General features: G+C 46.2%; 1 protein-coding gene across 5 annotated transcripts; it reads left to right on the top strand.

The window, feature by feature from the left end:
* On the top strand, positions 1-26,473 carry stxbp4 (syntaxin binding protein 4). Of its 5 annotated transcripts, none has more exons than XM_076035086.1 (21): positions 1-233; positions 3,980-4,053; positions 4,174-4,269; positions 4,352-4,421; positions 4,945-5,019; positions 7,479-7,564; positions 8,633-8,786; positions 9,620-9,752; positions 10,331-10,437; positions 10,582-10,798; positions 10,908-10,980; positions 12,999-13,072; positions 13,546-13,642; positions 13,862-13,986; positions 15,013-15,102; positions 15,759-15,824; positions 20,939-21,118; positions 22,003-22,119; positions 22,404-22,456; positions 25,368-25,504; positions 25,666-26,473. In XM_076035086.1, the coding sequence occupies exons 1-21, from the start codon at positions 178-180 to the stop codon at positions 25,677-25,679; spliced, it is 2,094 nt and encodes a 697-aa protein (XP_075891201.1). In that variant the 5' UTR covers positions 1-177; the 3' UTR covers positions 25,680-26,473. The 5 variants fall into 5 exon arrangements, with proteins under 5 accessions (XP_075891201.1, XP_075891203.1, XP_075891202.1 ...); XM_076035088.1 differs by lacking the exon at positions 1-233 and adding an exon at positions 340-419; XM_076035087.1 differs by lacking the exon at positions 1-233 and adding an exon at positions 2,443-2,567.
* The last annotated feature ends 745 nt before the right edge of the window (positions 26,474-27,218 follow it).

Below are 27,218 nucleotides of genomic sequence, written 5' to 3'. Positions count from 1 at the left end.
GTTTGAACCTCCTCCTCTGTCTCCTCTCATCTTCCTCCTCTGGAGCAGCCGCTGGGGTGTCATGGCGGCGTAACTCTGCGTGTGCACGTGTTTGTGCGTTATTGGCTGTTTTTTAACACACACCCCCCGTTTTTGTTTTTTTGATTTTATTTTATTTTGGTGCTGGACCATCGTGTGATGCCATTGCTCCCGCAGGACGTACAGAGATTTGATGGACTATCTCTCCTCTACTGGTAAGCCCATTCCCACAGCGCTCCTCCTACTCCTCCTCTTCCTCCTCCTCTTCCTCTTCCTCCTCCTCCTCCTCTTCCACCGCCTCCTCCTCTTCCTCTCCAAGGGTCCTTCCCTAGCACCTCATTCCCTCGTCTCCTTACCCACTCTTCCCTGCCTCCTAACCCCGACCAGCTTGGCTCCAGAAGGTGGGTCACAGCTTTTCCTTTGCTGCTTTAAAGGAGGACGCCAAACTCCTCTGTGATAGCGACCTGTGTTGAGGATTTGAGGATTGAGGGTTTCTTCTGCTGTAGAACATTTTGTACCTTTCAAACGTTCCTTTAAGAATAAAACTTGGAAGGCAAAAAATAAGAACAAGAATGATTGTGTTTGTTATGGGTAAGGACAAGTAACTCAATATTTGTGGTTTTGGGAAAGGGAATATTAGTTTAGACTGTTCTGTTACTAATGTCATTATTTTTTATTATTTTGCCTGATGTTTCTTTTCGACTTCTAGTTTCAGTTTCAACATGTGCTTTCACTGGTTGGTCTGCTGTATCCATTCAGCTTTTTTTTTATTATTATTATTTTTCTTTTATATTATTATTGTTTTTTATTTGTTGCCATTGTATTCATTTCATTTCATTTAATGGCTTTTTGAAATGTATTTGTTGTAGTTGCATGCTGTTCGGAAGCACAATCTCAGACTTGTTGTTTTGTTTTGTTTTTTGACAATAATAAGTCAATTAAAACTGCTGAATCATAATTTATAGATAATTCATGTCTATTCACTCAACCTGCTTTATTTTGCTATGTTCTTTTTGTGAGACCATGAGACATATGGAAACTCCTGTTTTGATCTATTTGAATATGGGGATTATTTGAATTTTTCTGATATCAATGCAATTTTTTTTTTAACAAAAACAATCTCCACAGTTCCTAATGTTATAATGCAATTTTGAAAAAGCATGTAGTCCATTACAGAAACTATATTCTAAAGTGTGTGCTGATGCCACTGATTGGTTATTTGTGGTACTGCAGGTTAACACACTTTCAAGAGTGTGTTAACCCATCAAAGTGTCTTGAATCCCAACTAATTGCCCTGTTAAAGTTTTTCCCTGCTGATCGGCATTACTCATCACTGTGAAACATCTGCTGAGGTCTTCTGCAGGGAGTCTTCACATTTGAAATTCATGTCTGTGTTTGACACTTAAAGACTCAATGGAAAAGCAAGTAGACAGGCAGAGATAAAATATGCCAACATCAAACAAACCAGGGAGGAAACGTCAACCAATATATTGACACTTTTAAGCCCAATGTGATTGTCCTTGGTGGGTTGAGTGTGTATTCATTTTTTGGTGTTGGGAGAAGAAACCATCTCTATATATGATATGTCAGCTCGTCAAGAAACATTTCGAACTTGATGTTGCGTCTGTTGTCAGTTTCTTGTTAGAATTTGCTCTGAATCTGGTATTGTTGGACATCCATCCATCTACTTTCTATCACTGCTTCTCCTGCACTCAGGATCCTGGATCTTTCTGGAGTCTATTCCAGTGGTCTTGGGGTTACAGCAGGGTTAAACCCTTGACGCTTGAAAGTTTAATAAACAACCTTTATTTGGCTGCTTGCCTCCTGTGACTTCCATTCAACATCAGGCTAAGTTGTGTGACTGTCGACACCGTCAACAATGGAACTTGAACATGTGGACAACCTCAGTGTCTGAATACATAGAGTTGTCAACCCTCCACAGTGTGGGACCTAATCGCAGTCCTGCCAGTCACAGAACCAGGGTCACCACGGTCGACCTCATGGTCCCACAGCTAAGTGCGAGAACGCAGGTGCCCAGAATGATGAGGAGGAACCAGGCTGCTCTGCACCCTGATGCTCATTTTGGTCAACAAGTAAAACATAAAATTACAAGAATTGTCTTGTTTGTTCCTTGTTGCTGACAGACCTGTCGAGCAGGAAGAAAAGTCTGATGCACTAGGAACAGCCTAAGCTGTTTGCCAGTGCACATTTTCCTTGGGACCTTTCTTAGTTATTCTCCAATGTTAAGTAATGTATGATTCTTACATTACTAGCAAGGGGAATGAGCACATGAATAACAACCAACCTTTTTCTTAAATGAGTTTATTTATTGTACAATCAATTGCAAGAAGGTTCTGAGTTTTGCTCTAAATGATATGTGAGTTTGTATCTGGATGGTTGTTTGTTTGGCTGTGTGGCCCTGAACTGGTGTCTTGTCCTGGGTGTAATCCTTACATGGCTGGGGTGGTCTCCAGCACACACAGGACATTGAAGCAGTGATAGAAAACAAAAGCTTGGATGAATGGATGGACCTTCTTTATCTCCTTAAGGTACATTTAAAGGAGCTGGCCCATAATTAATGTGAGTCTGGACAAAGATTTGGACACTGTCCAAGTTGAGCAGACTGGGCACGTAGATAAATCATCCAGCCGGACCTACCGCATCAGCTGTCCTCCCCCGGGGGGGGTTCTGTTCAAAGTGGTTTCCCATGAACAGCCTGAGAACAGTGGCCCTCGACATCTGGGACACGAGGGAGCAATTAAACTGATCGCTTAATACTCAATAATCTGTTACCTGCCACGAGTGATTACTGTCACAGGGAAGGTGGACACAGAGTACTGCACACACACACACACACACACACACACACACACACACACACACACACACACACACACACACACACACGTGTACTTAGAAAAACATTAGGGGTCAATGAAGGCCCATTGTGGCTGAGTGAGATGGGGTTTTCATTAAAACAGTGTTTCTCAGAGTTCATTTTCACTTCACAGTCAGTTGCAAAAAGCATGTGATGATTTAGAATTGTGACTCTTAAATTCGGACAGGTCTATGGCCAGTAAGTCAGAGTGAAGTGAAGAGTGCAGATGGCATCAGCCGACAAATTCTCGCTATAGTTTTGGACAGGTTTTTAAAGAATGCAAGGATGTTGCCATGCAGCAGAGATCTTTGCTATTTTAACACAAAGCAGCTGCTCAGGTGCGTCGCTTGTTCGTCCAGCCTGGTTTTGTGGGTGGGATTAAATAAGGGGGTGAACCTGATGGGATGTTAAGAATGATGGTCTGATCTGTGACACACCTACTTTGTTTCGTTCAGTTAAATCACGCTAGTGTTGGTTTGCCCCCTTCTGTGGGATAAGTTTTCCTTTGGTCTGGAGCAAATTAAGGAAATGAAGAAGAAGAGCTGGTTTGAAAGCATCGTTAAAAGGCAACGTTGAACCACTGTGCTTAAAACTAAAAAGTTTTTCGAGCAAAGTTGGAGCGGCTGGCTGTATCATAGCCACAATCTCCTCAGTGATCCAAAAATAGAGGGGACAGATTCTATCTCCAGACAACCACCTTCACACACACACACACACACACACACACACACACTCTCTCTCTCTCTCTCTCTCTCTCTCTCCCTCTCTCTCTCTCTCTCACTCTCTCTCTCACTCTCTCTCCCTTGCCGTAAATACTCTCAATTGTACTTCTCCACATTTAGCAATTTTCATTGGTCAGGATGTGAGGATGGTGGAGGATGTGAGGAGAGGGGGAGAAAAAAAAACCCCTGCGATGATTTGATTATTTTGTGATGGGGTGAGGAGGGATAGGGCTGGGGGGTAACAGGGAGAGAGAGAGAGAGAGAGAGAGAGGCAGAGAGGGAGGGAGGGAGAGAGAGAGGCTTTGCATGAGGCAGGTTGCCGTCATGTTTGTGACTCTGTTGTGCTTCCACTGGTTCCCAGGACAATCATGGGGCCGCACGGCATCAGCCGAGCCGTTCAGAGGCTGGAGTTCAGCGACTGCAGGAAGGGACTGGGTGAGTCCTGGACGCCTGCCGCCTGGCGCCAACCACTGCTTCAAGAAGTATAGTCCGGTCTGACTCGAACTTTGTGTGTGTGTGTGTGTGTGTGTGTGTGTGTGTATGTGTGTGTGGCAGGTGTGAAGATCATCGGGGGCTACCGCGAGCTGACAGGAGAAGAGTTTGGGATCTACATCAAGAGGGTGGTCTGTGGAGGGCTGGCAGCTCTGGACGGTACAGCAGACAATCACTGTCAGCCATCAGTCTGACTGACTGACTGCCTCCTTTCATCTGACTCTTTCTGTCCTTGTCCCAGGTCGGCTTAAGTCAGGTGACCTCATTTTGGATGTCAATAACATCAGTCTGATTGGAGTGACCAATGAGAGGTGAGCCTGACTTTGTTTTGTGTCCCTGTGTGTGCGTGCGCTGCAAGCGCATTATGTTTGTTGATGTTGTGTGTTCCATGAAAATGAAAAAAAAAAATGAAAAAGACAAGACAAAGTTGTAGCAAAGAGCCTTAAAAACCAGACACCTGATAGGTTGATGTAGTCCAATCCTCTAGCATAGTGCTTAGCCAGTGTCAGATTTGAAGCTACTCTCAATATGAAAGTGTAACATTAGCCTCTACAAGCTAAAAGCTTGAGGCTTTTTTTTTTTCTAATGCAGTTTTTCAAAAGATGAGGCATTAAAATGCATCTTTGATTAAACTTCCAGCATCATCTGAGTAGCTCATTGTTAAATCAAATCTGCTGTTTTTTGGTAATCAACATATGGTCACTCCATTGAAACGCAGGCTTCGATGCTCGCTAACAAGAGAAATTTGCAGACGGTTCTGTATGAGGAGACCATGTCACACTGCAGCTTGGCTAGGCTAACAGCTTTTTACATGTCCGTTCTGCTCCCTGATAGGGCGGTGGAGATCCTTCGGACGGCTTCGCTCTCCAATCACATGTCCCTGCTGATCGCCCGGGATGATGAATCAAGGTGAGGACCATGACTTTGCTATCACATGATGTACCACGTGTTTCAGTTTGCCAACAGTACTGCAAGCTAATTTTCCAGCATATTCCATCTTTTGTCAGCATACTCAAGTAGCTGCGAGCTGTTGGCTGCTAACGAGGTTCTTTTGGCTGTTGTGTCTCGTGGTGCTTTGCTGAGAGCAGCAGGTGTTTGTTGCTTCTGTCGCTGCGTCCTCTGTGTAGGGACGACTGTGTGCGCTTGACAGGAAGCGTCAGCAGGAGGTAAACATGACCTGGCACTCTGCTGTCCCGGTGCTTTCTCACGTCAGCGTGCCATGTCATCACAAAATCTCTGTGACACAATAAGGACACCTTATCTGTCTGTCTGCCTGTCTGCCTGCATGTCTGTCTGTCTGTCTGCCTGCGTGTCTGTCTGTCTGTCTGCCTGTCTGCCTGCGTGTCTGTCTGTGTGTCTGCTCGCCAAAACAGTCGCACAGATCCCAGATCCCCTCTTTGAGGAGTGTAGCAGTCAATTCTTGGATTCATTTTTAACAGGACATAGCGAACACAGACAAGATAGGAGTTCAGTCTTATTTGATGCACCCTGATTCAAAGCCATTGGAACAGATGGACGCCATGTTTGTTCAGCCTCCAAAAAGAAGACGGAAAAAAAAAAAAGAAAAGAATAAATAAACTTTTCATGAACAAACGACTGCTAACAGCGCAAATTCACGGAGACGTCTGTCTTGCTTTTCTGACTTGTACCTGTAACAGGGTCAACTTGTCGTGGCTTCGTTTTCGGCAAATGATTCCAACCGCCGAGGTAAATTAAAGGTTGTGGTGGAAGTTGATGATTAAAATGAACAAACTTCAGCATAACAACTTTACGTGCTGTACTGGAGGGATCTCATCTCTCCTTTCGCAGACGCCACAGTGTCTTCAGGGTTACTTTAAGCTGTCTTCCTCAGATCTACAGGAGGCTCCCGTGTGTTGTTTTGCAGTGTAACTATGAGCCGATGTGACTCAGCGAGGGGCGGACGGTGAATCACAGTCGCAATGATCAGAGGGAAACATCACCGCAGAGGAAAGATTTCCCCACCTGACACATCATTATGAAACCGCACTGTGTGTGTGTGTGTGTGTGTGTGTGTGTGTGTGTGTGTGTGTGTGTGCGCGCGCTCATCTCTCTGTGTGTGAAAAGCCGCTTTGTGCTGACCTGCCAGGTATTTTCACCTCTGAACTCGACAGCGATTGTGGTAGTGATTTGTTTCACACTTAGAACAAATTATGATTATTCGCTGCTGTGAGCAGGTCACGCCGAGGACACCCTGATGAAATCCTGGAAGCCAGGTGGAAGGGGATTTGGTCCAGACATCCTTTCAAGGTTTGGTGGCTGACAGTAAAATTGCAAACGTAGAGTGCAAGCTCATCGTCTGAGTTTCGAAAGTTCAGGATTCGGTGCCGGATTTAGACTTTGTGAAGTTTTCTGTCATTTTTAAGCTGTCTGGCTTGTTGACGCCTCAATTCCGCCTCCTTAGTCTTTCAGCGTTTTAAACTCCGCCCAAATTTTGTGGGTTTTAACCACCTTCACGTGAGGGACACAGTCAGGCCTCTTACACATGACTTGAAGAAAACCAAACAAAAACATAATGCTTGAGTCTCATATGGCCTGTAGTCGATGTGGTGCGTCTCTGATCTCTTGACAAGTCACTCATTGATCTGATGCCGATCCTCTGTGCCAACTAGTCCAGTTTGTTTGTTCAATGGGAGGTAGATCAGGCCAGTGCTGTCAAGGATCTGCCGCTCCATCACCTCACAGGACGTCAGATATGTGCTGTCTGCTCACCTTTCATTGCCAGAGCACCTGCAACACCAGCCGAACACTTGCAGCAATCCACTCTGCCATTAGGGAGTCAACATCCACAACAACTGCAGTCTTGATTTCTACCCAACATCATTATTTGGGAGCTCCGACACCAAAAAGTCTCAGTCGTCCAAGTCATTGAAGTCTTGAAGGTCTTAAGGAAAGCCATCCACTTCCTTCCCAGAGCTGCGCTGGTCCTCTTGGTTTTTACCAGCAGTTGTATCATTTGTGTGGTGTGTCTACGTGACTCTGAAGCTTCATTGAGGATCAGCTCTACAACCCCTTATGATTTACTTCAGCTAGAGATCTCAAATTCACTTTGTCTCTTCTGAGATATTGTGTTCCTTTGGAAAGTCCCCTGTGCCCCTCAACCATCGGTTAATAATCCAGTTAGTCGTGTCCACCGATCATTACCAGTAAATTACTCAGTGGTTGTTGATAGTTTAGCCATTGACAGTGAATTCTTCTTCTGCTGAATTCAAAAAGAACATTCCTCTGGAGCACCAACTATACTCCTGCTCTAAAGAAATAATAGCAAAAAGCTAATAGGGTTTGGTGTGTGTGTGTGTGTGTGTGTGTGTGTGTGTGTGTGTGTGTGTGTGTGTGTGTGTGTGTTTCAGGAGAGAGTTTGCTGAGCTCATGGAGAAGTACGGCTCCAATAATGTTCCTGCCACAGGGCGAATCTCTCCCACACAACTCTTCACAGGTAAATGTCCTTCACCTCAGCCATCCACACCTCACATTGTGATATATTCCAACTACAGACCCACACTCTGTTAGACACCTCCGCTCTCCACAAACAAATCCTCAATATTTTTCAATGTGCAAATCATCAAATGTCTCCTGTTTTGTTTTGTTTTTTTGTCTGTCTGGCAAATGCGTTGTTCTCTCTGACTGGTGCACCTTGATGTGTCAGACAGATTTGCTCTGCAGGGAAAGAGCTGCATATATTCGGCCTATTGCGTAACCACAGTGTTTGTTGTTTGCTATGTGCTCAAGCAGGGTTACCTGATGGGGTGGCTGGGGGGGGGGGGGGGTGGAGCTGAGAGGGAGAAGAGGAGAGGGGCAGGAACAGGCAGTAACATCCATTAAACAACCAAGAAAATATCTGACAGTCATAAAAAAAAAAGGGGGGGGGGAAGGGGGGGGGCGCAGCAGCTATTTGAACATTACATGTGCATGTGTGTGGAGAGCATAAATCTCCAGCAGGCGCACATGTCACATCATTGCACTCACACTGCCATGCAGAAGTCTGAAATGGTGCCACATCCTGATATTTCTGGACTCGGTCCGTCTGTCATTACAACTCTTTGACATGGAGCCATTTTTCCTGATGATTTCATGTATTCTCTCCTCCTCTTCCTCCTCCTCCTCTTCCTCCTCCTCCTCCTCCTCTTCTTCGTCCTCTCTCCTCCGCTGCCTCCTCACTCTCACCATACGACTCTTCTTCCTCCTTCTCCTTTTCATCCTCCTCCTCCTCACTCTATCTTCCTCACTCTCTTCCTCCTCTTCCTTCCCCCTCCTCCTTCTCACTCTTCATGCTATGCTCCTTCTCACTCTCTCCGACTGCTCTTCCTCCTCCTGTTACTTCTCTATCCTCCTATTTCCTCCTCTTCTTCCTCACTCTACATCTTCCTCATTCTCTTTTCCTCACTCTTAATCCTCTTCCTGCTTCTGCTGAATTTTCCTCCTCCTCACTCTTCATCATCTCTCTTCCTCCTCCTCCTCCTCCTCCTGCTCCCCCTCCTCCACCTCCTCCCTCCCTGCCACTCAGGGAAGCTCATAGACACCGCCTCCTCCTCGTCCTCCTCCAGGTCAGAGAGTCCACAGCTTCTCAGTCCCAAAGACGGCGTCGCCACATACACCCACACCCTCCCTTGCACTGCCAACCCCGCCCACCCTGGGCACACCCCTCCTCACACATTCAGGTATGGTGCTGCTAGTCATGGAGCCAAAACTTGTGATCAATCATATATTTTTAGGGGCTATGAGAACCCATTGGGACTGTTTGGGACTGAGTGTGGTTGTTTTCTTTCTATGCGGCTCTGAGATAAACTGCTGGCTAGTCGGTTGTGTCTCTGCTTTCGCCTGAAGACAGCTGTGATTGGCTCCAGCTCCTCCTGCAGAAAATGGATGGATAGATGTTTTCTCAGAACCTTATGCCTTATTGAAAATAAAGTCCAAGGAAAACTGTGATTAATCATTATCTGACAACAAACTCACAAATGGGAACAACAATTTTTACATTCCACAACAGCTTTCTTAGCCCCTCCCATCTTCGTCGTCAAGCAGTTTTTCTGCAAGGGAACACATCTTGCACACTGGTGTGTGTCTGAAAGGAAGCATGTACATCTGCATCTTCCACCCGTCAAGGATGCTGTAGCCAGTGCCGGGAGGAGAATGGAGGAAAAGGGGAAGGACCAGGAGCAGACAGGAGAATTTCCTGCAGAGTAACCTGCCCCCGGATTAACGCAGTGACTTTTATTCCCGCTGTCAAACGTGCAGCGGCTCCTTTTGGAAGATGGTTACATAAAGTGGTAAAATGCATCCTTGCAGAACGCCAGTATGAGCTAAAAATAGGAGAGGGGGAAAAAAAAAACCATCTGTGACCGAGACGTGTGAGAGGACGAGATGGAGAGAAGAAGAGGATGAGGAAGAGGAGGGAGGGGAGAATTATGTCACAGCGGGATTGAATGTGAGCGCCGGCATGGCTATGTTGCTTTTTAATCATGCTTAGTGTCATCCTGACTTCTCTCCCCAGTGACAGCGTCATTCAGTTGATTTGCGTTGCCAAAGGAACCGGCCTGGGGATTGTCATCAAGGGCGGGGCTAACCGTGCCGAGGGACCAATGGTGTTCATTCAAGAAATTGTGCCAGGTGGAGACTGCCAGAAGGTCAGCCCGTCTGTCTGAGCGATGTTTGTTTGGGTGCAAAGACGTCCCCATTCATTTTAGCACAGGGTAGTGGGTCAATATAAAAATTCTACCGACAAGTTAATCCAAATAAAAGGGTTTGTTGATGTTCGCTATATTCACAGCCAGTCGCATTGGTTTTGGGAAAATGCTGTTTTTAATCATCCCATTAAAAATAGCAGCCCTGCAGATACTGAACTTAAACAAAGTGTGTTTACATCCCTCTCCTGAGGGGGAGTCACTGTAGACACTGAGCTGTATTTCACGCACACATCACTTGCTGTCATATGAACGCTCTTCTCTTTAAGGAGGATAGAATGTGAAGAGGGGTGCAGTGGTTTGCATTGTGTGGAGTGTGCTTCCTGCGTCTGCAGGGGTTCTCAGCAGCTGCAAGGTATTAGGCGTGCAGATTAGGCTAACCGTCAACTCTAAATGGTCCCTATGGTTTGAGTGTGGATGGTTCTGTAGACCTGTGACCAACCAGGCTCAATTCAAAAGTGTTGGGTTGTAGCAGTCTGTCAGCTGTTGTGTGTTCAGGGTTTACCTCTACACTGTCGCAGGACGGGAGGCTGCAGGTCGGCGACCAGCTGGTGTCGATCAACAAGGAGTCTCTGATCGGGGTGACATACGAGGAGGCCAAGAGCATCCTGACCCGCACCAAATTCAGGTTGCAATACAAACTCTTGCTCTCTGTGGTCTCTCTTGTGGTCCAGGCAAACACATAACAATTTCATTTTTTGTGGGAGAACATTCAAATACTTAGTAACGATGCAACGTGTATCCAATCAAAAATTACTCTTTTGCCATGAAGACCTGATCCGACGGTGGAGATCGCCTTCATCCGGAGGAGGTCATCCTCAAGCTCCAGCAGCGGGCCCCACAGCCCTATCGGCCTGCAGGGGACCAGCACAGCCCAGACGAAGCCCTGTGTGTTGGGGGCTGCAGCTCCTCAGCCCGCTGTGGTCACCAGAATCACAACAGGCAGGAACCCTGCCAGTGAGACTCTGCCAACGGTCAACATCAGCCAGGTGTGTGTGTGTGCATCAGTGTGGATCCGCTGGACACAAACATACAAACAAAAAAAACGGAAACCCGTCATCAGCACGCATTATTAACATGGAGCATTTCTGTGCGCAGGTACGAGAGCTTCCAGTCGGAACGGAGCAGAACAGAGTCTCATCCTCTCCACCAGAGGGCGACATCCACCCTGGTATGAGGCTGACATCATCCCCTCCGTGTGTCATGCGCGTCACGATCCCTCGGAGATATCGTTTCATTATCTGATCACCTTGACTACTTACAAAAGTGACACCCAATACATGAGACAATGTGAGAGGAACTTTCAAGCTGGTTTAACAATGTTGTCTTCTTTTTTAAAAATCTTTTCTCTTTTTTTTGACCAGCAGAGGTCGCTGTGGCATCTCTAGTTTTACCGCCAGACCCCCACGGCGGTTTTGGGACTTCCTCTGATGAGTTAGCAGGACAGGAAGGGGCCGTTCATTCTCCTCCTGTAGCGCTGCTAACATAGCTACGTGCGGGTCAATGCTGGAAACATCAGCTAAACAGATGTGTGTCTCCTCTTCAGTTTGAAGGAACTACCAGGAACACATGAAGCTCAGCGACGTGAAACAAACAAACAAACAAACAGACGACGACGACGACAACAACAACAACAACAACAACAACAACAACAACAACAACAACAACAACAACAGACCGCAATCCTTCCATCCAGAAATTATAACCCGCTAACTGCAGACACATGTCTTTCGAGGTTTCTTCTTCATATCCCTAATGTCATGACAAGATGTTTGGTGATGACGTTGGGATATTTAGGTATGTTGCTGTGCTACGGTGACGTGTGAACAGCAGATGGCCTGCTTGCGGCCACCTGTCTGAGGAGGAAGTGAGGGTGGCGGGAGGTTTGGAACAACAAAGCCGATCGTTTAGTATGGAGGCAGTGTTGCTGCTGTCACGTGATCCCACTGACGTATCTATCTATCTATCTATCTATCTATCTATCTATCTATCTATCACTGCATACATACATATTTATAATTATAAATCATGAATAGTCTTTGTAATTATAGAAAAGTTATTTTTAAAAAAAACTTATTTTAAATGTAAAAAAGTAATTCAAGGCAACAATTAAAAATATTTATTGAAAAATATAAATTTCAAATTTAATTTAATCAATATTTAAAACAAAATGTAACAAATGAAACCCATTTTCTTTATTATGGGGGACACATTTATAAAAGTTATTTTTTTCTCGCTTTATAATATAAGTCATACAATATAAGTTTTTATACAATGAGTTTTTGTTCAGAGAATAAACAATTATCTGAGCTCTTTTCAGCCAGCATGAAAACAAACTGGAGTGTTTTCTGTAAAGTTTCTCTCTCTTTCTAACACTTAACCACATGTTTTCAGGGTCTGACATTATGTCCAGCTGAGCCTGTAGCTGAGCCACTCATGCGCAGCCTTGGCAAAATGTTCATTGTCATGTGACCTTGTCAATCTAGGCTGAACCCATGTGGTCTCAAGTAAACACTGCATCTTATTTTTTTGCCATTGCATTTCTTAACCTGGAGACTCCAACTGGAAATGATTAGCACAACAAGCAAAAATGAAAATACAGTAACGTGATGTGTGAGAAACATGCATCCCAGTGCTGTTTAGAATACTAATCACTGACCTAAAAAGAAAAATGCATAGTTTAATAATAGATACGTCCAAAGTTTGTTTTATGCCTGCTTATAGTACATAGAGGGATAGCGCCAGTATAGGATGAGTCAAGTCTGTTTTGGGGATTCTGACTGAAGAAAGGCAGCATGATGAGGACTGTGGCAACCAAAAGCTTCACCTGGCTCCCACTGTCAGTCCAGCAGTTGGATCACTTTGATCACTACCTTGTTGTCTTGTCACTGAAAGCAAAAATGAAAAACTGTGTTTTCATTGCAAGATTGGACCTGGTTTGAATGCAACCTCAGCTATTAATTGCCTTTATGTTATGTTAAAAAGTCCACGGCACAGCTAGCACAGACCTTGCAGTATGCTAGCTCACAGATGCCAAGGTTGTTTTTAGAAAATGTCTCACCCAACATCCATCCACAAATGCTCCTTTTAAATGTCTCACTTCTGTTTGGGAAGAAAAACATTTCTTTTTTTGTTTTATTTTACAAAGGCGAAAAATGTTATTGTGAATTGTGTTTTGTGTGCCTCCAGAGACAGCCGGCAGTGAGCAGAGGAAAAGTCCCCATCCAGCTAGCTGCCACCTCAAGCTGGAACGACTTGAGCAGGTGTGTGTGTGTGTGCGTGTGTGTGTGTGTGTGTGTGTGTGTGTGTGTGTGCGCGCGCGTGTGTGTTTGTGTGTGTGTGAAAAATCAAACATTTTTTATTATTTACTTTAGCTTGTGTTTTCAACAAGTGGACCTCTGTCAGCTGATGGACCAGACAACTACCATAATGGCCACATTAACCAAATAATACATCATAAAAACTAGCCAAGATTTACAAATAGTAGACAAGCAAACAGTAATCCCAAATCTCAAGTGTCCCAAACCAAAATAAATTTTGTACATCTTGACACTCATAGCTGAGGTCTCATTACGTTTAAATCTGTTTAAACCTAATCTCATCATGTACGTAGTTACTGAATGTACAGGGATCAATGCAGCTTTGAATGTTTTTTCTGGACATCCCCACTGTGAATGTGCATTGATCCATGTGTGTGTGTGTGTGTGTGTGTGTGTGTGTGTGTGTGTATGCGTAGGCTCTGGACCTGCTCGGTCTGAAGCCCACAGAAGCTCAGCAGCATGCGATCGGCTCCAGGCTGCTAGTGGATCCAGAGGGGACGGTGGCCTTCACAGGTACGGATCCACACAATCCTGAACCTCAGTGAGCTGTCATATTTTCGTTCCCTATCTTGTAAATGTTGCGCGTCAGATTAACGTCAGATTATACAGAATTTAGCAGGAGTGGTTATTTTTTTCCCCACTGCTTTGAATATCAAGAAGCTCTCGAGCCAAAGTGTTTCTAAAGAGTTACTTCACGTTTCCAACTGGTTTCTTCTGCTGCTTTGTACTCAGATATCGAGAGCCTGATCCGGGAGCTGTTCAAGCCTCAGCTGGACGAGTTGGGCATCACCCAGCCGGGGTCAAAGTTCACATTTGAAGACCTGTTTGGTTTGTTGGAGGCGCCCTCAAACCCACAGGTATGAGGGAAAAGAAAAACTAAACACCGGCCTTGTTGGCAAGGAGGAAGATGCTAATTCTGTTGTTTGTTGCGTGTCGATGCGTGTGGGAGAAATTCATCAGTGTGGGGGTGTTGGTCAAAGTAGTAGTACTGTTGTATCCTGTTTAGGAAGCTTACTTGTTCATATCAATGCATTGCTGAATCTAATTATGGCATGTATGGCCTGTAAATATGCATTAGAATTAGTGCTTGGAAGCTAACATTAGTGTTAGCCTGTTGAAAATGTATGAATGCCATTTTGTTAGTAGTTCATTATACGAGCTTCGAACCAGTTTGAGCCGGTCTGAGAAAGTTTCTGTCTTTGTCAAGACTATCGCCTTTCTCACATCCTACAAGTAACTAATAAAGTATTCATATCTATTATCATTTTTAGGTCATTTCCATGTAGATTTTGTTTTTTTTTTGTCATCTACTACTTCATTATTTTGTGAATGAACCGAGCTGTTCTCGTCCTGCTGGAATTAAAGACAGGAAATGACATCCTCGTCGTTGCAGCCCTGGTCATGCTCATGGTCACTGGTTATTGGCTGGTGCCCTGTGGTGTTATGCTGCTCCCCTCCTCTGTGTGGACACTCCAGCATTGATCTGTTGATGTGCGCCACCCCCCCCCCCCCCCCCTCTATCAATGGGCTGCAATGATTTTGTCCACTGCTGGCCAAACAAAATGTCAGATCAGCCATCAATAGCCGTCAGAGAGCAGAGGCAACAACAGAACACGCCCTCTGACTGGGTCACGGTCGGACCCACTGTCACAGCCCTGATGAAGCAAGCAGTGCATCACTTTTCAGTCACCTCCAGGTGGAAATGCATCTTATCAGTACCTGGTCAGGGGGCGCTGACTGGTATGAGCTTTATTTTATTGAGGAGAAAACCGAACGCAGACGCACAGCGGCAATACAAGAGTCGCCCCCTGGTGGCCCTTTGGTTTGGGAATTGAACCCAGAACGTTCTCACCATGAAATTCCTTGTCTCTTTGCTTCATTAGCCGGCCTTGTCGGACGCAGAGGACCTGGAGGAGATGGAGAGGTTGAGGAAGGAGCACATCGAGGCCCTGAGGGAGATCAAGAGGCTGCAGGTGAGAGAGACAGGCATCAACCACTTCCAGTTCCAAGCTTACCTTCAATCTGTAAAAGATGTGTCTTTTTGTTTTTGTTTAATTTCTGCCTCTTCTTCCAATAGTTCTGGTAGGCTGTGGATAGCTCAATGCTGCCCTCTACTGACAACAGTCAGACTTAATCCAGAGGAATGAGTGTATTTTAGTTTGACTTAAACAAAAAAAAAAAAAAAAGAAAGAAAGAAAAAGGAGAGAAGAACTGAGAAAATATGACAACATCCCCGCGTTGAACAGTCCCTAGTTTACCACACTCACACAGTCCAGCTGGAGTGTGGCCTGGATCGAGGCGAAGGCAGGTTGTGACTCCTTTTGTAGGCGGGGTCACGAAGCCTGCGACTCTTGAACTGATTAAAGAATCAGCAGATTTCTCTTCTTATTTATCTCCTTCATCACATGTTCCCAGCTCAGGAGGAAGTACTGTTTCTTCCTACTGAGCTCCTCTTTGCACTTGTACTTGATGCTCAGCTGAAGGTCTCTGAGGTGAACTTCCTGTGCATGTCCCTGCTTGCTCGATGTTATACCTTCAATAGAGGAGCAGCAGGGTCTCGTCTGGCTGACCTGTCCCCGTCCCTCCTCTTGACTCTCTGCTTCCATTGTTTGCGGTGCCTGTTGCTCAGGAGCAGCAAGTGGAGTCCCAGAGAGTTCACCACCAGATGGAGGAGGAGCTCAGCAGAGTCAAACAGGTGAGTCACACCTGCAGGAGAAGCGCTGATGGCACACGCGTTGATGGTTTAGTGGTGTAGACTGAGAACAACAACAACAAGTTGGGACAACTTGACCTCTTTGATACTTTGATGCTTGGCGTTCTTGAACTAATTATTTTAGATACAATTTTGCCTCAAGGTTCGTACTGTGGCCCTGCTAGTTTGACTGACATGTTAGTGACACTTCTTTGGACTCACTGGTCATAGAGACACATCTTGTACTTTGTGTGTGTGTGTGTGTGTGTGTGTGTGTGTGTGTGCGTGTGCGTGTGTGCGTGTGTGCGGGCGTTGTGGGCGGTCCTGACGCAGTGGGCCCAGTGCACGTCCTGCTCGGCGTTTTGTTTGTGACTCACGGCTGAAGACTCGGACCTCCCCACAGTTACCCCCCCCACCACCACCACCACCCCCCACGCCCCCCAGCCCGGCCGCCTCGCACTTCTCGCTCATGTTGCGTAAACCGATCGATATCCGCATTTAGCCGCCGCCGACAAGCGAGGCTGCGGCCGGGACGGTTTCGCTCGCTGAAACGGGCCGACCCGCAAAACACACCAATGAGAATCTGCAAGCGGGTTTGGACAGAGAGCCCCGTCCCAGCCCAAGATGAGGCCCGATTGAAGTCGGCTGATGTTTGAAGAGTCGAGCCGCATGATGACTCTCAGGCGCTGGGATGTAAACAACACAGTCCCGCTCTGGTGCGGTTCTGCCTTTTGCTGATTCCTCCTTTAATCAGCTGATGTCTTGCATTTTGTTGGTGGGGGGGGGGGGGGCTTCTCCAAGAGTCGGCCCTCAGCTACAGTGGGTTCTCAGTGAAGGTGTTTGATGGAACTGAGTGAAGTGGACCCGTCAAGGGTGGGGTGGGGAATGGGGATCAAGGTCAAGGTCAGCAGGGCCAAACATAACAACATCAATACAGACAATTCAGAGTTGCTAATCAGCCTAATGTTGGTGTCTTTGCATTGCGGGAAGGAGTCAGAGTACCGAGAGAGAACCCACGCTGACGCTGAAAACAAAGGCCCCAGTCAAAGGATGCGATCCCTGACCTTCCCTCCGCCAGTGCAAACCTCTGCACCACCCTGCTGAGTCCTGCCTTTTATTGTTCTCTCAATTTTTGTTTGACTGCAGTTCAGTTTTGGTTTCCAGAACCTGGAACCCCGAGGTTGCTGAGGCCTGCCCCATATCGCGTATGCCTTCCCATCTCTGCAGAACTGTCAGCAGGCAGCCAGTCCGTATCCATTAGAAACAGTGTCCAGCGAGTTAGCATTACCGTGTTACCAGTTAGCATCACATAACACCAGAAAGGGGCGCTCGGTGCATTTGTTTGTGTGTGTCGGTGCATGTGTGTGTGTGTGTGTGTGTGTGTGTGAGGTCTGGTTGGGTAACTAATGGATCTCAGCAGGAATTTTATGGCATCCACTTGGGCCCTTTTCAGTCAAAGACAGGAGGAAGCACGCACACGCACACACACACACACACACACACACACACACACACACACACACACACACGCATGCATTGGCTGTGACCTGTTTCTAGTTGTTTATCAGCATCGCCACCTACCCACCGCTCACACAACACCTGGACTCAGATTAGCTGCGACCTGAACCACACTCCTCATTGCAGGTTGATTCTGGTCCATTCTGACCCCTCCGGGCCGCAGAACACCCCTGTACCCGTCTCCGTCTCCATTGTCACTGTTTTTATTGTCTCCGGAACTTGTACACGGCATGTGTGCCTGCTGGGAGGAGCTGAGGGCAGCAGATGGGCTCCTCGGTGCGTGCGCGGCATGTGTGTGTCTGTGATGTCAGAATGTAATTCAGACATAAACACATTTGTGAATCCCCCGTGTGTGTTCTGTTTGCTCTCACTGCATATGACAGCGCCGCAGGAGGAGAGACAAGGCTGCCAACACCGTTTCTGTCAGCATCCTTTGTGTTGGTGTGTCTGTGAGGGTGGGAGGGTGTGTGTGTGCGCCCACATGCATGCTTCTCTAAGTACATTTTTGTGTGTTTATGTGAAGTTTGAGCTTCTTTAGCTGAAATAATTTCATTTAAACTAAAATGAAAAGTAATCAAGACAGTAATGGGTTATGGCAGTATTGCTACACCTAAGAGAAAATAAATATATGAAAGAACAAAATACATTTTTCAGAAGTTATTTTACTCAACATATATATAAAAAGGAATTTCAGATTTAAGATAATCATTAGTTTTAGTGACATCTTCTATAACTGAAAACATACCTGTAAATATGATACAATTTCTAAATCCATGTGACCATGTAAGAGGCTAAGCTAGGATTTAATGTTAGTGTTAATGAAAAAAACAGGGAGCAACACATAGTGCAGCCTAGCATGCTAATATGTGAGATTAGCATAATTTCAGTCAGTTTGAGTTTATGAGTATGTAAGTGAATGTTAATACAGTAAAAGTCAATAGTGTAGCCATGTGATAGTTAGCAGCTATTTGCTAGCGTTGACAGTGTATCTTGTTTTCTTTTCCTCACAAGTTTTGGTTTGGCGGAAGAACTTCGCTGCCCACGTGGCCAGTTAAAAGCCGTGCTGTCCAGGTGGAAGCGTTGTCACTGGCAAGGCGCAGAGGGCCCGGACAGGCTTCGAACCCCAGACTCCCGGGTGATGGCCATGCGCGCTTAACCATTCGGCCAAAAGGGACATCCCCTTGGCCAAGTAGCCAGGGCGCATGATCAATTGGAGGCATAGTGACACGACCGCCACTGTCACACTAGCGTTAGCCTCCATATTTCACTGGTTGAGGAGCAGCAGGGTCGAATGGCCGCAAGGGTGTCAGCTGACGCACACACGAGCCACCAGTAGCTTCAGACTCGATAGCAAAAAAGCTGCGGCGGCTTGAATGACCTGCCATTAGGAGCCTAGAGAGCAGCTCATGTGGCCTCAGCGCCAGAGGTCAGTGTCAGGTGTTGATGAGCATCTTACTGTGGAAATCTGCTTCCATACACGACTTTCCTGTGTCCAAGGTGCCGTCATACACTTTTATCACAAAGCGGTGGGAGAACGGACACAGTTTCAAAGAATCTTCAATCAAACTGGACTTTAATATGATTCAGTGGGTGGTCAGGCCCGCCGCTCAGCCTGCTGATTCACCAGTCGGCCACTGGTTTGCTGTGGGACGTGACTCTCTCCACCACTGATGTTTAGGAATACTTTTCCGTGCACGGTTCAAAGCCGTCGCTACTCATTTGTTGCGTCTTGTTTGTCTGCTTTGTTGGCTGAACTTCATTTTAACCGAGTGGTCACAGTTACTGGTTTCCAGTGTTGTGAAGGTGCTGGGAGTGGCAGTTTCCCAGCGCACAATGTCCGTGGTGTCTGATTTTTGCCGGTGTGCGTTTCAGCACCGAACATTATGCAACTTCCCCTCGATGGCTGTTTTTCCCTTGCGGTGTGACAGATCAGCACAAACGCCTCCTCGCACATGTACACACTGTATAATTAACTAGCTTCAGGTAAATAAAAGGCGCCCGGTGATTGAAGCCAGACATCACGTGTGTCAGCAGTGTCGCACCTCTCTTTTCAAACGATTGAAAATTAGGTAAAACAATTCCGTCCGTTTCTTCATGCAACGCACCAGTTGAATGGAGCTCAAAGGTATGTGATACCGAGCTGCCACAGTTAGCGTCACTTAGCATCAGGTAGCACAGTGGCAGGCCGTGCATGTCATGCTGAGGCCATCAGTGACGTCATATTTAGTCCCCCCCCCCTAAATTAGTACACGCCCTATAACCCTCGATATGAGACTAAGATTGGAGAATCAATCGCAGAATCACTTGCTGATTACATCACCTTCATACAGGTAACCAAGTCCAGCAAATTCCCCAAAGCATTCCCGAAGCAACTTACAAATCAAATCCTAACTTTAAGAGATTTTAAGAGAAGTTTTAATAAGTCCACCAACAGTATTCTGTGATCTTAAACTCTTGTCCAATAAACTGTGCATTGTTGCCTTTTTTTTTGTATGAGAGACCGACGAGAAGATAACAACACAGTCTAAAATATTAAACAATCAAGCATGTTGCCGCAGCCCAGCGCCACGTTATTTACATTTTAATTTGCAGATGATTCGGCGACTAAACCTTCATCCTCTCCTTCAGCCGTTGTGGGTTTATCCTGGTGGCAACCAGATCGCCGGATTGAGTTCAGTCTTAGAGGTTCTCAGCGCTCATCCATTCACAGGACGCGTACGTGTGAAGTTCAGCATGAAGCCAGCTAGCTGGTCCTCGCATCGCATGTTAGCTATCTGAGTGTCTATCACAACTAACTGTGCTGCGTTCACTTACAGCAAACAGGAGCCTGCACTGTGGATTTTGCTGGCCTCAGGCAGATTCCTTAGAACCTGACAACACAAGCTACCTGAAATTTAATTGGATAAGAAATCTACCAACAATACACAACAATGGAGGCAACACAAGTAAATAGATATTATACGACGTGAAAAGAACATGAGGAATAACGATATTAGTATATTTATATGAAAATTTGCTTTTTGAAGGAAGTTTAGGCCAGCAGATCCGGCCTAGCTGGCCCTGATGGACTGCCATTGAGCTAGAAGTCTGTTTAGCACCAAAGCGTCTTCAAATTCTCAAGACTTCAGGGGACAAACAAACATTTGCCCCAAAAATCAAAAATTTACTGGAAAGACTGGCATTTTTTTTTTTTTTTTTTTTTTTTTTTTTTACATTATTATATATATTTTTTAATTACATTATGTTGTTGTTTTTTTAGGGGGTGCGGCCTCAATGTTTCTTAGCACAAACAAATTTGGTACAAGCTGCTGTGGGGATTGCCGATTTAACCTTTGTGGCTAAAAAAAAAACCCAAAAACATTTGTTAGTGCCTTAGCTCAAGCAAGGCTGGCCGAGGGTGACTGGCCCACGTGAAAAAAAGGCACCAGGGGTCTGTGGAGATGTCAGCTACCCACTAGGTGTCTGCTGGTCTCCATGACGGCGACCTCATTGAGGGAGAGGGTTTCGCTCGAAGCCGACAGTTCCGGCGTCTCCTGCCGACACCCTCCAGGCCACGCTGACTCTCTGTGACAGTAACGCTTCCCCACCGTGGCTCACAGGAAATGAAGATGGGCGCCGAGGAGAGCCGGGCTCTCAGGAGCCGGATCCAGTTGGCCGAGGCGGCCCAGAAGCAGGCCAGGGGGATGGAAATGGACTACGAGGAGGTGATCCACCTGCTGGAGGCTGAGATTGCCGAGCTGAAGACCCAGAGGGCGGAGAAACCGGCGGCGGCCAACAAGGTAGAACCACAGAAATTCCCGGGAATGCTTACCGCCTCATGACCCTTCCTTTTGGACTATGGTGAGGTCAGAGATTTAAAAAAAAACAAAAACATTATGACAGGAGTTTGAGAATGAGCAAACATGATCAGAGTGTGACCTCACACCATGGATCAAAAAACAGGAAGTTGGTACTTCAGTGGGGGGGTTCACACCAGCCGTTTATGGCCTGGTTAAAGGTCCAGTGTGTAAAAGTTTGGCTTGATTTATGATTTTTATATTGGTGGAAGCTTAACATGCTGCCCATAAACACATGAATAAAAGCGTGTTGTCGCAGTACAATGAAAGTCATTTGGTTTTCCTACCCTTAGAACAGGTCTCATTTACACATTACATAGTACATAATATACATAGAGCAAGGGTCTTGCTTCTAGTTCGCTGAGACCTCGGATGCGAACCAAACACATCTGAGGTCATGGAGCGGTGGTCTTGGTCCGCTACGAAGTGAACTCTGGACCGTATTGTTTCTGATGTGAACCTTCATTCGCTCCAACCGCAGGAAGCGCCCTGGTAACAGTGATGATGCTCCACAATGCACTGTAGAAATTGTAAGGGATTTGTTGCCACCCGTACAATAGGACCAATAACCAAACGGCATTTGTGGTCACGTGACTTTCCTTCAGAATTTCTGGGCCGTTTGAGTATAGCCCTTGTGAACGCAAAGAGCAAAGTTGCAACAATGCGTCATCCTCCGGGAAACCCGCTCAAGTAGTAATGCCAGTTTCTACCACTCCAGGCACAAGTTCCCAGATTAGTTTTGCCCGGTGTTTTTTTTTTCCTCCTTTGCAGCTGATGTCTTGAAGAGCGTCCTGCTGTGAATCATCTGGTTCTGATTGATTTGACAGGAGGAGGCGGACGAGCTGAGGAAGAAAGTCGCCGTCCTAGAGTGTCAAATGCGGAAGAGCGAAGCGGCGAAGAAGAGCTTTGAGATGTCGACGCTGAAGCTGCTGAGCTTTGTCGAGGTAATGAGTCACGCTGATGATTAACGTGTTGAGGCTTCTTCTCCCTTTCACGGAGTGAGACCACAGGTGCAAAGATGTGTCGCTTTGAATTACGAGACAGACAAAGACAGAAAGAAGATGACTTGAAAGACATCAGACATAATTGTGGCGGCCCTCCTGAAAAGTGGTTTCATTTTGGAAGACACAACCGCAGCACTTTATGCAACCAAGCTCTGCAGAGAGACGACAGGACAAGAACGGCAGAAGTTCAAGTTTTCTGGTCTTTTGTCTCCCTTTATCTGCAGAATGTTAACGACTTCCTGTTGGAGAGTCACGGAGGACCAACCAAGAGCTACAGGTGTGCGCGCGCGCGCGTGTGTGTGTGTGTGTGTGTGTGAGCGCGCGCGTGTGCGAGCAAGCGAATGCGAGACATGCCAGGCTGCTGTCTTTCAGTGACGAGGGTCTATGATAATGAGAGACACTGGAGTGAGCTGATAAACTGGTTGCTACAAGCAACCAGTAGCAGTGTGTGCTGCTTAATGTGCATACAGTGGTGTGTGTGTGTGTGTGTGTGTGTGTGTGTGTGTAATTGTCAGACATCATCCTTGGATAATCACGTAATCATAAAGATGAGAGATCCAACAGCGAGCACAGCCAATTAGTCGTGACACACACACACACACACACACACACACACTGTGGTCCAGTTTGACCCACTTCAGTCCAGGTAGGCCAGCGGTTAGCTCCTGTTAGCGGCCTCCCGTCGCGAGCAGCTGCATTATGAAACGTCCCAGCGAGGGTGTGAGGTCACGCTGAGCCTCCTCACCTCCTCCACTGCCGCGGCAGAAACAAAGGAGGGACGGAGAGAAGCGGTCGGAGAGCGAGACGAAGGAGGAACCAGCCATTAAAACAAATCCCTCGACTTCACGCGATTCCTTGACTTCATTAACCTTCCTTGATCCGTCCGCGCCGCCCCACCAACGTCTCTGACGCTGTCTCTGGTTTCTGCTCCACCTCCAACCCCCCCCCCCCCCCAAAACCTCCCCCTGGGTGCCGCGCCACACCTCGCCTGCCGTGTTGCACTTCCTGTCTATTATCTGCCTCCATAACACGACCCCCTCGGCCATTGTGTAAGTGTGTTTCTCAGAATCAGGTCAATCAGTCCACTTCTTCGCTCAGGAGAAGTGCTTGCTGCTCCTCCTCTTCCTCCTCCTCCTCCTCTTCCTCCACCCCCACCGTCCGTGTCCACCGGGTCAGTGGGACACCTTCTTTCATAAGAGCGGGAACCCCTGTTAATGTGCTGCGTGTGTTCTGTTCGTCCAGCGCTCCCGTTTCTAGGTTACCTGCGAGGCTGTTTTGTCGGCGTAGGGACACGGCGGCGCTCTCTATGGTTACGAAAGGCCTGCTTAGACGCCGCTAATGAGTTTCTAATGACTCCCAATCTAATCGGGGCCATTAGTCATCCGCACTTCAGGTTCGCCGAGAGAGAATCTGTGTTTTTTTGTTGCCGACGCTGTGTGAAACTGCTGCTGGCAGATGCCGTTCGTGTCAGTGGCCTCGTAAATTGTTTCTGTCAGAGTGACTCGACGAGCAACTTCGCTCAATAATGGGGAATTTTAGAGTTCGATGGAAAGAGTGCGTTCAACTGAAGCACGGTGCTAAACTCAAATACGCAGTGGACCGGAATTTAAAACTTTGACAAAGCCGCGGGCCAGCATTGAAAGAAATATTCCTCCAGATATAATGGTGAGCCTTTTCGTGCGGACCCACAGCATAGCATTGCCAATGCGATGAGCAGAAAATGTATGAAAACCAAAGCAGCGAGCCCGGAGAAACATCAAACATCAAATGGGGAATCCGGTAAAGCCAACAACTCCTCCCCGGGCAAATTGATCGTTAAGCCCGATAACGTGAAAAGTACTGTGTGGCGCTTTGTTGGATTCTGGTCAGTTGGAGGTAAAATTGTCCACAAATCCAAGGCTGTTTGTAAGTCGTGCGATGCGGCGCTGGTATATCGCTCCACTGCCACAACTCTGCAAGAGTAGCTGCATTTAGTAAATGTGCACCCTGCCGAATGTAATAAAATCTGTGAGGAAGAGACAGAACAAACCTAAGCTAACAGCCTTTTGCAGCCCAACCGCTTCCTAGAGTGTAACATTTTTGGATAATTTGCACTGAAGTTGCGCTAAATATCACAAACATGAACATGACGCTTGAATTTTGTCTGAACACAGGAAATAAATCAGCGTTTCACTACAAATGGTAATTTTTCTTCACATTTGGCGATATGCGCCCCCTGGTGGATAGAATGTTGTACTGTTTTTACAATAACAAGTCATTTTCTGCGTGGGAAAATATATATAATATTAATAATAAAACTTGAATATATTCGATATCCGGACCAAAATTTGAATTTAATTTCTGAGCAATGTTACCAGCCAGTAACTCGTGATGTATGTATGTATGTGATGTATACATCTCATCATCATTTCGTCATATCATCAACAATTAAAATTTGAAGTGCTGCTACGTTGGTATGTTGAAGGTGACATTAAAAGGGTAAAGGCACTGTGTAAGGAAATAGGACAGATCAGGAATGAAATAATAAAAAAAGCTTTTTAATGACGTGTATCCAGTGCATTTAAGAAGAGCAGGGAGCACATTGACGATGATCAGGCTTTAACCTAATCATTAACTATGATTTGCATACTGTTATCATACTACCAGTATTGTAGTGTATGTGTTGAGTTTCTCTTGTTATCCCAAGACTGTGTGGGTTGAGAACTGTAAATTGTGTATAGGTGTAAGTATGGATGGTTGTCGTCCAGGGTGTGCTCCCCCCCCCCCACCCTCCCCCCCCACAACTGTTGCGACAGGCTGAAGCCAACCTATAGCACAGAAGAGTTGGTGCTACAGAATGGAAGGGTGGATGGATGGATGAATGGATGGATGGATGGATCAGGCATGAACATGGAACCTCCCTGTTGGAGAGAAAGAGATTTAATCATTACTATCGCGATGCAAGTAATTGTGTAACTATATAATGGGATTAAGTTTCAGTGACTGGGTGGCATTTCAGAAATGTATGGCTAATCTCATTTTCGTCAATAAGATTCGTAACTTAGTGTAACTTTCCTTAACTGTCCCAGTGTGGACAATAATGTGAGAAGTCACACAATGTCACACAATGTCACACAATGTCACACAATGTTACAAATGTCACATGTGCTTAACTTTGGGAATTCTTTCCTTGTATTTTTTTTTTCCAGCTCTGGGGACCTTAAAGTGGGGACGCCCCCTCAGGGGGTCCCCTTGCGTCACAAGAAAGGCCTGTGGACTTCGGCCACGCTGGCCCAAGAGGCCAAAGAACTCACCAGGATGGTCCGAGCCATCCTGGAGGTCGACTGTAAGTGAACTCCTCGCTCCAACCCCTCAACGCATGAAGGCCTGCGCATCCTCTGCGTCCTCCGCTCTCTGTTCCTCTGCTGCCCTGCATGCGGCTCCCACTGGACCGAGTCCGATCCCCCCCCGCAAACCTGCCGTTGTTAACTGTCCTCCCCATTTCAGTGCTGACCTTCTAGACGCCCCAACCAAAGGAGAGTGATGTCGGACAAATGGCTCTGTGATGTCTGAGATGCCAACAGGAGGTCCAGCGCCGTCCTCTCCACTTCCCAACTCCACCTCAGCTCCCGCTAACAGACTCTGAACTCTGCATGCAAACTCCACGTTTTACCAGCTCGCTCAGATAGTAGCAACTTCATTGTGGTTCCATTCCTGCGTTTTAACCTGTGCCATCTGAGAAGAACTCAAATGTATCATAGGAGCAGATTCAAGATGGGTGGTGTATATTTAAGAGAAGAGGACTGCTGGCAAATGATCAAACCATCCAAAGCATCGGAAAACAGTGCACAGTCACTCTTCTCCTCACTCTATCCATTTCCCGTCTTTACAGCTACAGTAAATATGTTGGTATGACAAAAAGAATAACACAAAAACTCATGCTATGGTTGTCACGTCAACACACGTAGACAACAACTCAGTGTCTCTCTCTGTTACTTAACTGGTCGTAGCTTTGTGTCTGAGTGGCTGGTCGCTCACGTTCGTGCAGTAGATTACCCGAACCAATCAAAGCCTAGGAGCATCGTCAAAACAATCTGGAAGGAAAATGCTGAGGCCCCTCACGCACACCTGAGGTTTGGACCATGGTTGTGGAAGAGCCACGTGGGGGTTAAAACAAAAGAAGAAAAAAGTGGTGTGGTGGATAATGGCGAGGAGACGGACTGAACGCTTTAGACTCTGTTTGGAGTTACATTCTGTTTGTCTTTGGCTCTTTTTCTGAGTAAATTTCCTGAAACAAACAACATTCATGAGTTGTTTTTGCCTTTCTTCCCACGTTTCATTCATACATTTCACAAAGTACTTTGACACGCCTTTGGATGTCATTTAGCGCTTTACAAATAAAAGTTGATCGATTAAGTGATCAAACACAAGTTTGAATGCGTTTGATAGCATAGTTTATAACTTAAATTGGGTGGTTAATAAATCTTGAGCTGATCTGATGGTATGTTTTTCACCAATTAATTATCAATCAACAAGGAATGAACACACAAGTGAATCAGAATTCACTTTAACAGAACAACCTAATTGCAGAAATGAGATGCCCCCTACAGGCCGGTTGCAGTGTAGCCCATACTTTTAATTACACTGATATTCCAGCGAGTGTTAAGTTTTCACTTTGGGTTAAATTTGATAAAATGATGTGGAAGGGGTTTATCATAATGGCAAACAGTGCCCTGCTTCTGATTGGCTACATTTGTCTCTCCCCCCAAAATAAACTTGAGTGATCATTTTTTATTTTTTAGAAAGACAGGCATGGATTACTGTGATATAGGTTGAAGGATTTATCACATAACCGTGGTTTGTAGCGTTTCTCTTCCAACTCGCTGCTGGCCGATGATAGCGCATCCGCACGATTTACATTTCACACAGGCAGAAATTACCATCATGGATCTTATTCTGTGGAAACCTGGCCATCCGACTCGGTTTGTGTTCAGCAGGCGGGATGTGAGATTACGCCAGGCACCTAATTTCCCTCCATCAGTGGCGCAGTGGGAGGACGT

The sequence above is a fragment of the Nelusetta ayraudi genome, unplaced genomic scaffold (genome assembly GCF_046127955.1).
Source record: "Nelusetta ayraudi isolate G7.1 ecotype Tasmania unplaced genomic scaffold, CSIRO-AGI_Nayr_v1 ptg000042l, whole genome shotgun sequence".
In the NCBI taxonomy this organism is placed as follows: domain Eukaryota; kingdom Metazoa; phylum Chordata; class Actinopteri; order Tetraodontiformes; family Monacanthidae; genus Nelusetta; species Nelusetta ayraudi.
Note: the sequence above shows the minus strand (reverse complement) of the source record. Positions and strands in the feature narration are given on the sequence as shown.

Excerpts from the sequence above, each read along its gene's own strand:
- stxbp4 (XM_076035086.1), top strand. The coding sequence starts at position 178 with ATGCCATTGCTCCCGCAGGACGTACAGAGATTTGATGGACTATCTCTC. Across the intron at positions 4,422-4,944 it reads ATTGGAGTGACCAATGAGAG|GGCGGTGGAGATCCTTCGGA; the intron begins GTGAGCCTGACT and ends GCTCCCTGATAG. Across the intron at positions 9,753-10,330 it reads CAGGTGGAGACTGCCAGAAG|GACGGGAGGCTGCAGGTCGG; the intron begins GTCAGCCCGTCT and ends ACACTGTCGCAG.